Genomic DNA, 12957 nt, shown 5'->3' with positions numbered 1-12957 from the left:
TCTGTTCTGAATCTGCCACCTCTTTAGGGGGGTTACTGCTATGGAGTCACCTGAAGTGGAGCATCCACAGGGACACTACTCTAAGAAGGAGAGGTTACTTATCTTGTGCAGTAACTGGAGTTCTTCAAAATGTGTGTCCCTGCGGGTGCTCCACTACCCGCTCTCCTTCCTTTTTACTTTGGAGTTTCCTCTGTGGGACTTCGTGGTAGAGAAGGAACTGAGAGCAGTTCACCCGCACAGCGCTATATAGCCTTTGTATGGGGCACGAGGATGTGTAGGGTACATGCATGGGTTGAACAGACTTTGCTAGCAAAAATCTCCAATCAAAAGTGATGAGTGCATGCTCACCTAAAGTGGAGCACCCACAGCAACACACATCTCAAGTAAATCAAAGCTTAATTGCAAACTAAGGTTATTTAGTTTGGTTCGAGAGTCAACCAAGAGTGTATAAAATGTATGATTATTTTGTATTGGTATTCCATTTTCCTTTATTTTAAATTCAGACAACACTGCTTGATTTAGATGCCCTAGCAAGACACCTCGCTGACTGCATTCGAAGGTAAGATTTGGTGATGTTAATTTTATTTTAAAGTTTGTATTTTACGTATTCTTAATGGGACATATAGAGCTTAATTTTTTTTTGTATAGCAGAGAAATCCTTGATCATCAGGATGGTAACATAGAAGATGATGGTCTTACAGGACTCCTGCGGCTTGCAACGAGTGTTATTAAACACAAACCACCTTTTAAATTTTCCCGAGAAGGACAGGTAAGAATAAAGTAATTGGAAAATGCCAAATAGCTAATATTACCTCCCGTTACTGTAAACTGCTTCATTCTGGGTTTTGTTTTACTCTCGTGAGTGTAGGGGTTGCATAAATACTGTTCCTTTGTCATATGATGATTGACAGAAACACATTTCCTTATTGGATTATTTTATTTTAAAAAAAGCATTGCAATGTGTATTTTTTACACACACTCTCTCTCTCTCTAGCCATTTTTAACCTCAGAACAAAATTCTTGTCTCTTGGAGATCCTTTATCTACATATTTATTTATTTATATATTTGATTATCTCAAAGCATTTTCAGGGCTGCTCAACTTTTTCCAAGTTCTTATAAATCACTGATATCTGTTTTTTTTGGCCAAATCCTGGGGCATCCCACGCACCTGTAGAAGATACTAAAGTAGCTTTAAAGCTGAAAATCACTTTCACACATGGACAGGCGCAGACACCTGTCACAAGAATCCTGTACCATCCCTACATGTTGTGGAATCTTTCCATCCCTATATGTTATGGAGATCTGCTGATGAGATGTCATTATGAACAGGCCACGAATAATACCAGGGAATCTGTGCACTGCATAGATGTAGTGGGCCCAACTCTTACATGGGCTGAGGAAGCAATGGGCTTGCATTTGTGATCCTTCCCTGTTGCTATGACCAGCTTGCATAGCAGCTTGGCTTGTTGGGACTGAGAATTCCATTCCTAAAGTAAAAAAGCAAAGCTCTTGCACACAACTTTTGTTCTACTGTTTAGTGCTTTGTTCAAACTTGGTCTCTCTATGGAAGTGATTTACAGAGGCACATATGAAACATGAGACCTGCAAATCTAAAGCTCATTGAAATCAATGAGAGTCTTTCCATTGAGTTCACTAGGCTTTGGATCAAGTCCATGATGAGGTTTCAGTCAATAATTAGACCCATATCTGTGACTGCATTTAATCCTGTTTTGCTAGCTTAAAGTCCCTTTTTCTAATTTACAAACATAAAATGCCTCCTGGTAATTTTATTATATGAATGTATAATAATCTCTTTCTAACTTGGGCATTCACTAATGTTATATTAGTTTTCAGTATCAACAGTATTTCTACTTATTAATGTAATCTCATACATGTGATACTTGTGTTATAAATGAGTTATAAGATAGATCTGTCCCATCAGGATTGTACAGTCTAAATAGACAGCAGATAGTTGAAGGATGGGAGGATAGGGTAGGTACAAAACCAAGTAACTAAGGAGTTGAATTTAGTACTTCTCATTAGAACAAATTTTGTTATAATGAATTTATGTGGCTTTTGGTTTTTTTGTGGTTCATTTTGCTAACAATACTTGGAGAAGACTACAGTTTATACGCCTCTTGGGAAAAGTGTGATTTAAGGAGAGATCTGAGGGAAGAGAAGTTGAAAACAAGGTCAGGATGATAATTCAAAGCGTAGAGTGCAGTTTGGAAGACAGTACAGAGAGAAGATGGGAAGGAGGACACAGAAGGCACAGTCCTGCAGCTTCGATAAAACAAAGAAGTAAGGAGAGGACTAAAAGAAAACAGAGAAGAGTAAAATTGTGCAGAGCCTTGAAGCTAAAGAGAAGGACCTTAGCTATATGTATGTTGAGGGGAAGCCAGTAACGGGATTTGAAAAAGAGCTGAATGTGGTCAGAGCAGCAGCCACAACAGATGATTTTTAAAGCAGAATTTTGGTTTTGCTTAAAGACCAGAGTCCCAACAGATTATTTAAAAATAAATCTTGACCCAATATAATTTAAAAAAATACTATTTAAAATGTTATAATTTGATTTCCCTATTGTAAAATAGCCTGTGTCTATTTATTTCACTGTGTTGGTGTGAAACAAATGGACAGTTTCCCTTTTAAGTACCATAAAACATAATGGAGCAGGATAGCTTGATCATAAACTTTTCTCCAGAGTGATACATTTGGACTCTCTCTTTGAAAAATATTGACAGCAGCTCAGTCTTGTCCAGTGGATTCTGAGATGTGACCACTTCACTTCAGATTCTCTCTTTGTCCATGCAAACAAAGTAATGGTTTGGTGCTCATAGACTCATAGGTCAGAAGGGACCAATATGATCATCTAGTCTGACCTCCTGCACAAGGCAGGCCACAAAACCCTACCCCTACACATTTATAACAACCCCTAACCCATGACTGAGTTATTGAAATCCTCAAAATTGTGATTTGAAGACCTCAAGCTGCAGAGAATCCACCAGCAAGCGACCCATGCCCCACGCTGCAGAGGTGCTGCCACCTTATCTGTTATTACCAATCTTTTAAAAATCAAGTTCTGGGGCAGCAGCGAATGGTACTTTTGCTTCTTTGCCTTCCTTCTTCTAGGAGACTAAATTGGTCATATCTACACTAGGAAGAAAGGTGTATTTTAAACACATTAGCGAACATTTTTAAAATGCACCTTTTTTTTTTTTTTTCTAGCGAAGGTATGTCCATTTTTTGACATTATTTCTTGAATGGGAGCACCTGCCAAGCTCCTCTGCTCACCTCTTCCAGCATGGCAGAATCAATAAAATAGTGTGAGCAAAAGGCCAATAGTTGCAAATTACAAAAGGGTAGACGTCCCACTACTACCCTGGCCTACAGACCCTTGTTACCCCATGGGAAGTGGCTCAGATGCTGACAGCTCTCCATCTTTACACAGCAGTAAGACTTCTGCAGAAACTACTCTGCAATGGTAGAACTGTGGTCTTTAGCATGTAGGATTCAGCAGGCAGGTCATCCTCACCTGTCGAAATTCTTGAAGAATCTCCACAAATTCCCACCCTTTGCCCCATCCCTTGCAAAAGAAAAAAAATTCCAATGTTGTCTTTCATGTACTTGAGTGTGAGAGAGGTAGGCTTTCCTATTCAGACTACTTGAGCCCGATGGCTTGGCTACTGAGTGGCAAGGTGGTATATTCCTCTCTTAGCCTCCTGCAGAACTTCTACCCTTTTTGCTTGTGCAAGAGTTTGGACAAACTCTTCTATTTGTCCCAAAATAAAGGGATGTAACTCCAAGAAACTGCGTATTCCAGAATTTTTACTAAAATGGATTTTTGAAGCATGAAAAGGTCCTGAATATCATTGGTTAGGTATATTGACCTATAGAAGATCTCACTCAGTGTACTTTTCAGAGATCAGGATGTGGTTCTCTGCCTAGAAGATTTCTGGGGAGAAATCTTTGTAATCTTGTTAGTGCTGTAGCAGGCGCCATACTTAGTGGAATAAGGCACTGACTAACGCCTCCCATATCTGGGGATTAGTTAATGTTAATACAGTCTGTAGACCGTAGTAGTGGACATGTAACATCTCTGTGGGTGTTCTGTGCTTTACCACCTAATTAGAAGAGGATTCAGTCCCTCACAAACACTGAGAAGGTCTCTTTTGCAAGATCAATGTATTTAGCCCCGCTCCACACCTAAAACTTAGGTTAACCTAGCTATGTCACTCAGGGCTGCGAAATATTTCCTGCCGTGAGCACTGTATTTGGGTTGACCTAATCCCAGGTGTAGACACAGCTAAGTGGACAGAAGGATTCTTCCATTGACTTAGCTACTGCCTCTTGGAGACATGAATTACCTGCACTGACAGAAAAACCCCTTTGATTGATGTAGGAAGCATCTGTGCCAGTGGTTCTCAACCTATTTAATATTGTGAGCCTCATATGCAGCTCTCTTTGTGTTATGGGAACTGCATCCACACAATATATATACTACCTGTGTGGTCCTGATGATGTCACATGGGCCGCAGCTGTGTATTGATTAGGTCACAGGTTGAGAACCACTGCTCTAGGTAATGTGCTGGTTGTTGTGGATGGATTTGCAGCTGTGGGGTTCCTGAGCTGCAGTGGGATGATACAAGGCGCACACATCCCTATTTTCACCTTAGCCCACCTCCCCACAGAGTGCATCAACAGAAAGGACTATTTTTCCAATGGTTATGCAACATTGGTGGCTCACTGGAGATGATTCACTGATATCAGTGTGGGCTAATCAGAGAAGGTGCACGATGCTGACATCTTTACAAACACAGGACTGTTCAAGAAGCTGAAAGCACGGAAGTTTTTTTCGCAACCCGGGATTACCATTGGCTACATTGAAATGTCACTAGTGGTCCTGGAGGACCCAGCCTACCCCATGGTCCCTGGGGCTCATGAAGCCATACACGGCAACCTTGACAGCTCCAAGGAAAGATTCAACTATTGGCTTAACAGGTGCAGAATGACAGTTGAGTGTGCTTTCAGTAAATTGAAGGGATGCTGTCAGTTTTTACTCGCTAGGTCAGATCTCAGTGAAAAGAATATCCCAATGGTTATAGCTGCCTGCTGTGTTCTGCATAATATCTGTGAGACAAAGGGGGAAAAGTTGCCGCCGGGGTGGAGTGGTGTCTGCTGACTTTGAACAACCAGACAAAAGGGCCATTAGAAGAGTTCAGCACAGAGCTGTGTGGATGAGGGAGGCCTCGAAAGACCACTTTAATGGTCAGCCGCAGTAATTGGACATTGCTCTACCTGGCTTGGAAATTTGAGGGGGAGGGTGTTAGGAATTGTGTAGTGCTTGGTGTACATTTCTGAGTATCAGGTCTTTTAATGAACCTATCAATTATGTGGTGCTTACTGTATTTTTATAATTATTACACTGTTTGTCACTGAATCTATGTGTTCTGTGTTCTGGGTAGTGCTAGGTGTTCTGCGGTTGATATTACGAAGTGATAAAGATGAATTTATTTCCAAAAATAAAAATGGATTGTGTACCAAAAAAAGTGCAAAAATAATGTGCAATTAAAAACCAATACAGTGCAAACTTATAAAATTTAACAGAACAGTGCTTTAAAATTAGAATGGAGGAAAACATTTGTGTCCATTTCAGCCAAACATACACCAACTGTTAGACAAAGTGGGTGAGATAATATCTTTTATTGGGCAAACTTCTGCTGGTGAGAGAGTAAAGCTTTTGAGCTTACACAAAGCTCCCTTCCCTTTTACTTATAAAAGTTTTAATTAATATATGCTTATTGACACGTAAGCTTTGGAGCACTTCTGCTCAACACTACTCTCCAGCCACAGCCATGGTGAAGATGGCCTGCCTGGGTGAGGGCTGGGGGAAATAAGGGAACTGTTCAGTGTGTAAAACAATAAAATTTTGGCATCTATTTCCATGGATACAAGTACGGGTAATGGCACTGATTACTGGCACTATTTTCTGCAGAGAGTGGTGATTTTAGTGGTATTCCACTCTTGAGGGTCACAAATGCACAGAAAGCAGCTGGCGTCCTGAGCTGCCGATGCCCTTATGCTGCTAGTCTTTTTAATGCAATGGTGCCTGCTGAAGTCATCATGAAGTGGCGTGGGAAAGTGTCCTACCTGAGAGGAAGAAATAAGGCAGCTATCTCTAGAAACCATAGAGAAAGGATTGCAGAGTTACCCCAATGAAAGTTTCAATTAAGATCTCTCAGGAAGATACAAGGAATATACTATGTACATAAGCAGACTACTGCACTTGGTCGCCTCCTTAACCCTACATGGAAATGAAAACCTAATAACAACTCTTCCTCTGTTTGTTGTACCTCTGCCTCTTTTTGTAGAAATAAAACAATTAACAATAGGTACCTGTGTCCTGATAGCCTGGTGTTGAGCTGGCTGCCATCTTCACATTTAAAAATTTTAAGGGAGAATGCATGCACACACCGAGACTTCTTTTCCTGGATTGAGTTTGTCCGTGCTGGGCTGGCTAGATTGTGGTGGAGTCTCGAAAAGATCTGGGCTCATGGCATAGCTGGAGGGGTCTCCATCTTGCCCTACACTGAGGTTTCCAGGGTCGTCTGCGGGGTACTGTTGGGATCTCTGACAAGTATGGCATGCAGCTCTCTGTACAAGTGGCAGTTTGTACCTCGTCACCAGGTGAACTGTTGGCCTCTGTGGCCATGTGTAGTATGCCTGCTGCAGCGCCTTCACTTTCACTCAGCAGTGCTCCTGATCCTTGTCATACCCCTTTACCTGCATCCCATGTGCAGTCTTTCATAGATGTCCACATTTCTAAGACTGGTCCGTAGCTGTGCCTGCACAGCCTCTTCTCTCCACAGGTCTGGTTGGGCAGTTGCAATACAGCAAGGAAGAGCACTAGGTGTGCTTGCTAAGCTGGACATTTGGGAAAAGGCATTTCAAAAATACACAGGAGTTTTAAAGCGGCAGGGTGGCTTCAGGTCTCTGCGATGCCTCAGTGGTGGAGTTCACTATTATGACCAGAGCGGTCAGTGTTTGGCATTGTGGGACAACTGCTGGGGAACTATTAGGGTCGATACATGTCGCAGTGTCTACACTTGGGTTGTATTGATCACAGTAGGTTGACCATGGCTCAAAGCCCTTTGGGGAGATGATATTGCATTGCTGTAACCGGGCACTTACATCTGTGGGAGACACATTTGAGTATAGACATATGCACAGATAGGTTGACACAAGGTGACTTACGTTGAGATAACTTAGTAGTGTAGACTAGGGCTCAATGTGTTCAACGCAGTACAGTGTTTACTTCTCTCGCCTTCCTAACTGTATATCTACACAAGATTTATTTATTTTTTTACCTGAAGCTAATTAATTGCCAGGCAGGTAACACATTTGTAAAGGCTAGTGCAGATACTACCTAAATATTTATTCCTGGCTGCAATCATTTGTGGTTTACGAAATGTATTTTTAACATGTTAGCCAACTGTTCAAACTATCCTGTGATAAGCACACTCAGCCTGTCTCATACCAGCTGTCAGCCCTTTTAGCTCTACTCTCTCTCCCTTCCCATTAATAAGCACTCTCAGCCGGTCTCTTGCTATTTGCAAAAAAGCCTCCACTCCTCCCTTGCTACTTAAACCTTCTGCACACAACCTTTCCTCCTACTTATTACTCCCTACTACATATTTAGAAAAGTGGTGTAATTTTTTGAAAAATGTAGTCCTCTTATTAGAAGGATGCGAATCCTAGGGCTTGTAATATGCCTTTTTTTACCTTTTAATGTTGTTGAATTAATGTGACTAAAACAGGAGAAGGTTAAGTCTAGACCTCCTCTTCCTGTGCCCCTCTCCCCCACCTGAATTTCTTGTCATATTTATCTGATGAAGCAAATGTGGGTAACAAATTACAACCTGTGTATCTGTTGCCCAATATCAGCATGACTTGAAACAGCCATTGTTTGCTCTCTTTTTAGTCCATGTAACATGGATTCACTTTGTTCATGGAGCATTATTTAGTATACAGCATTTGTCATTAAAATCATAATTAAAACCCCCTCTGAATCTATAGCAATGGAACACTTAAAATCAATTTTAGTATGTGAACATTAAAACACAGACTAATACATGACTTTTATGGATAAATAATAATGGGTGAAACTGACCTTTTAAAAGGTGTGCCTGGATAGTTTTGTCAGTGTAAATTAAAATACCCTGGGTGTAATCCTGTCTCACTAAAGTCAATGAAAGTTTGGTCATTGACTTGGACTTTACCCAATCTTTTTATATCAGAAATTCTGTTGATCATCGCTTGTGTAGTATGAGTATTTCATGTGTAACATCAGTATTTCTTTCTTTCTTTATAGTTCAGTATATTTACAAAGAAAAAGAAAATACTTGTACAGAACTGTGAAGTGTATTAATTTCATAGTGTTATGATAACAGTTGGTTTTGGTATAATATACATGACCAATTATGTTAATATGATTTGTAGGAATAGTAATGTTTTAGATTGGCAATATTATGTAACATGAGTAATCTTTAAGTCTCTTAGTTAAAACTGAATGTAACTTGATTATGGATGTTTGGTAGTCTTCATTTATTTTTTTTTCTGGGTTCTTATGCCAAATAGCAGTGCTGTGCTAGAGCTACAGATAATTTGTCATAACTTTTTTTGGTGGACATATTTATCTTTCCATCATGGTAATGTAACACATTTACAATGCTTCTTTTCAAATTACTTGAAGACTGCTTTTTGGTATGTTATATAATATACAGAGAATGGTGTAAAGGAGACACTGTCAAAGTCTGCAGTCCAAAATTTATCTACAGGACATTAAAATTGTTTTTATCTGATGGAGGAAGCCTCCTAGAAAGTTGAAACTATATACAATTATATAACAGTGTTTTTAATATTTGTACAAACTGATATACCTACTGATTGAATTGTTTTACAGGAGTTTCTAAGAGACATCTTCAATCTTCTGTTTTTGCTGCCAAGTCTAAAAGATAGACAACAGCCAAAATGCAAGTCACATTCTTCAAGGGCTGCTGCTTACGACTTGTTGGTAGAAATGGTAAAGGGGTCTGTAGAAAACTACAGGCTGCTCCACAACTGGGTTATGGCACAACATATGCAGTGTAAGAATATTTATTCATGTTTAGTTTTTGTAAGTATTTTATGCAAGATAGATATTTTTCAGTATTAACATTTTGGGGTTGGGCTTTTGTAAAAGTTTTTGGATGTATAAAGATCACTTAAGCATGAGAAGAACAATGTGCCTTAAGTGCGCACTCCCACTCTGTTGGCCGTTTTGCCCACTCTCATGCTGGGACAGCCTGGCACAGTGGGGAATTACCTGCATCCCTGGTGGATCCTTTTGGGAGCAGAGAACCTTCACTTAACTCTGATGCATTGCCCCATAAGGAGGGAGTATAACCTTCAGTCCCCTATATAATATAGATATTGATACATTAAGGAATTTCCTCAGGCAGGTGCTCCAAGATAGGTACTCATCTGTCTCTCACAAGTGATCATAAGGCTTTCTTCCTTCCTAAACCATATTGCAGTTTACCTCTGAACAATCTAAGACCCAAATGATCGAGTTAAAATTAAGAATATATAGAGACAATCAGATTAAAACAAAAAATTTGCATAATATATCTAGTCTTATAGTTGGCAAGAGTTAAGATAGGTAGGGACATCTTAGAAAAGTTATTGTAAAGAAAGGCCTTATCAGCACTACCATTTTTCTTAAAATTTTTCCCTGTTGCACTACTACTTGTGCAACTCTAGTTGTGATAGTAACGGGGGGAGTGCTAGTGTAGATGTGCTTTGTCCACCAAGCAGCTGACTGGTTTGCACTAGTTGGGGCTTTAACAGCATGTACATAATTTTTTAAATAATGCTATCTTTGAAACAATTTACCCATTAATATAATCTATTTTCTCTCCTCTCCCCTCCCCCACCATTTCCATTGGTGATTTAGAGCACCTGGTCCTGTTAGGAGACAAGCAATAAATATACAGATTGCTTATGGAGTGAATTTAATAGCATATATGTCATTCTTTTCTGTTGAATATGGCCTCTGACTTTCCTCATCAAGCAGATGCTTGATGCAGTTTATTTTATTGTTCATAGGTGAAAGCTGCCCCGACTGAGGTGTAAATGGCCTCTGGTGGCTAATGGGGCAGTCATCCTTTTGGCAGATGTTAACATCCCTTCCCAATGCGCTCCTTGTGGATGATCAAAATGGCTTCCTCTGCCGGTTCAGGCTTTGTGCCTATTCCATCCAATGAAGTGGGTATTCACCCACGAATGCTCATGCTCCGAAATGTCTGTTAGCCTATAAGGTGCCACAGGACTGTTTGCTGCTATTCCTACTTAGGTTTTCTTCTCTGTTTTCACATGGCTGTTTTCATAGTGATTAGCTATTTTACCAGCTTGTGCAACGTTTTGGGGTGGCAATATCCAATCATGCTCACAAGTCTAAATAACAATGTTGATAAAATTATTTCATGCCTGTTAGTTCCAATTCTTTCTTGCTAATGGAAACCCTGTTCCTGTTTATCCATTTCTTTAGTTATTTTCCTGTTCAATTTGCAAATTCATCATAATTCTCATCACTCTTTTCAGCTCCCCAAAATTTCTTTCTATGAGTCTCAAAATAACAGTTCAGGTTTCTCTGGTAGTCTTAATTTTTCCATAGTTCACGATATCCAGGTTTACATTGTCAGTACCGTACACTTCAGAAAGGAAGTTATGAACCTCATCTTATCCATTGTTGACTTCCTATTATATGCCCCTTTCTTAAGGACTTCTGAAAAAAAAACAAAAATGTCCCCATCTCTCTATTTTAGGAACAGTTTGTAATCTACATTGGATATGGAACTGAATGTGTGGTTTCTGTCTCCATTTAACTGAACTGTTCAGACACTAGTTATCTAGATTCTTAGGCAAGATTCTCAAAAAATAGAAGCCTAACATTAACACACACACACACCCCAAATCCTTGATGTCCATTTCACGCTGACATTTACTCTCACACTTAGCATGAGGCTTTTCCTTGTGCTGGTGGACCTTCTCTCTCTGCCAGTTTCTCTCCAACTGCAGTCTTTTTTCTTGCTCCAGCTGATGTTTCTCTCACTTCAGGTTCCAGTTATCCTAACCAGTCATATTGTCCCTGGCTTTTCCTCCATTAATTGTGGACACTGCATTCATCGTTGTTTCCTCTAACATTGTCTTCTCTAGATTGTCTGCCTCCTGCTCAGGTCCCCCACGTTTGCATTGCTGTCAGTCTTATGGAAGTGGACTATCTAATGGTACCAACTGTGTTTGGTTAACTCCTTCTGAGGGGCCACCATTCTCTGTTGCTTATCCCCTGCCCAGCTTTCAGTGCCCATTTTCCTTATAATTCTATTGATTCGTTGATACAATCCTGGTCTTCCTAAGCATCTTAAAATTGGAATTTATCTCTTTGCTTGGCGCTGAGCTGCTGTTTCTTTAAAATAATAATAAAAACAAAATCTGGTCATAAGTCCCCCCTGTTTCTCTTCCTTACTGTTTCTCCGCACCCCAAAAAGCAAATCAAAACAAATTTTTCTCATCTTTTTGGTTTTAGTTTATTTTTTGAGGTTCACAGTGGAGATCCTATATCTTTACACCAAATGTAGCCTTTGGTCATCTAATCCTGCCACTGCATTTTCCCCTGTTCTTGCCTCTTTACCACATTTCCTTGTGTTCCCTACTGACTGAAGCTAGTGGCAATTCCTAGGGGGTCGCCTTAGCCAAGTGCTCCTGGAATAGGTACTGTTTTCTCCCTGACTGCCTCTCATGTGAAGATGTAATGCTGTCTTCCCTTCAAGGATTTATTAAGTCTCTCTACAGAGAATCAGATTAAAACAAAAGAAACTGTAATAAAACTGGTGGTCTTACACTCAGCAAGTGTCAAACTAGGTAGGTGCAACTTGGCATAATTACAGTAATGTAAGGCCTAGCATTTTTCTTAAAATGTTCTACAATTGTCATAATCATTGGTGCAGCTCCACTGGTTGTAGTAACGGAGGAAGTACTACTGTAGAAATCCTTTAGCCACATAACATCTGGATGGACTGCACTATGTGGAGTTTTTTAGTGTATATGTCATTGCCAAATCATATCATCTTTGAAATATTTTCCTGTTAATCTGTGCCTTGTTTCCATGGGATATTTAAAGCATCTGGTACTGTGAGAGAACAAAAAGGCATGATACACCATTGTATGTGGAGTGAATTTGGTAGTGTATAGATTAAACCCTATTTCTCTTACCTCACTAATTGTTAATATGGCAATATTACTGTGAGCGAATGTTTCTGTCCTCCTAAGTTCTCAGCTGATCAGATGGTAGCTAGTCCTGGGATCAGGATTTTTGTCGTCCTGGTGTGCAGATGATTAGCCTATATATACTACAATAGTTATCTAGTCACTTAGCAAGAGTCCAGTTGCAGCTGAGGTACCCTAGGTAGATATCCAGACTGGTGTGGCCACATCATAAAACACAATAATTTGTCTCAAAAGTGAGACAAAATTGTTTTTCAGTGGCCTTCCTGTCACTAATCTGGACTAATGGATGACTTGCAGTGATCATACCCAGGAAGGGAAAGAGTAACTATGGAGAAGCTAAAGTGGGCCAGGGTAAGGTGGTGGAAGTGGAGAATCTGGGAGAGTGAGTTAGAAAGGAGATCAGCCAGTCAGAGCTCATTAAAGTGAGTGGATCTACTCTGTAGGGCTACTGGGGAAAAATCCCTCTAAAAACTTGCTGACTGAAGACACTGCAACTGTTGCATGATAATCCTGCCAGTGATGACTTGAGAAGTTAATTACAGCCTGACAGAGGATGTCTACCGATGGCCTCTATATTCTACTTAGCACATAGCCTTAGTTTGGGTAGAGTGAACTTAAAACATTTCTGAATA

General features: G+C 40.1%; 1 protein-coding gene across 5 annotated transcripts in view; it reads left to right on the top strand.

Moving 5' to 3' along the window:
- Nucleotides 1-12957, top strand: part of USP34 (ubiquitin specific peptidase 34) — a 299367-nt gene that overhangs the window by 196362 nt on the left and 90048 nt on the right. For 4 of the 5 annotated variants that reach the window (XM_075064435.1, XM_075064436.1, XM_075064433.1 and 1 more), the window contains 3 exons: nucleotides 504-559; nucleotides 649-769; nucleotides 8961-9144. In XM_075064435.1, coding sequence (XP_074920536.1) covers nucleotides 504-559; nucleotides 649-769; nucleotides 8961-9144 — 361 coding nt within the window. The remainder of the gene's footprint in view (nucleotides 1-503; nucleotides 560-648; nucleotides 770-8960; nucleotides 9145-12957) is intronic. The other variant, XM_075064434.1, reaches the window with a different exon arrangement.

This window comes from Chelonoidis abingdonii, chromosome 3 (assembly GCF_003597395.2).
Source record: "Chelonoidis abingdonii isolate Lonesome George chromosome 3, CheloAbing_2.0, whole genome shotgun sequence".
Taxonomy (NCBI): domain Eukaryota; kingdom Metazoa; phylum Chordata; order Testudines; family Testudinidae; genus Chelonoidis; species Chelonoidis abingdonii.
Note: the sequence above shows the minus strand (reverse complement) of the source record. Positions and strands in the feature narration are given on the sequence as shown.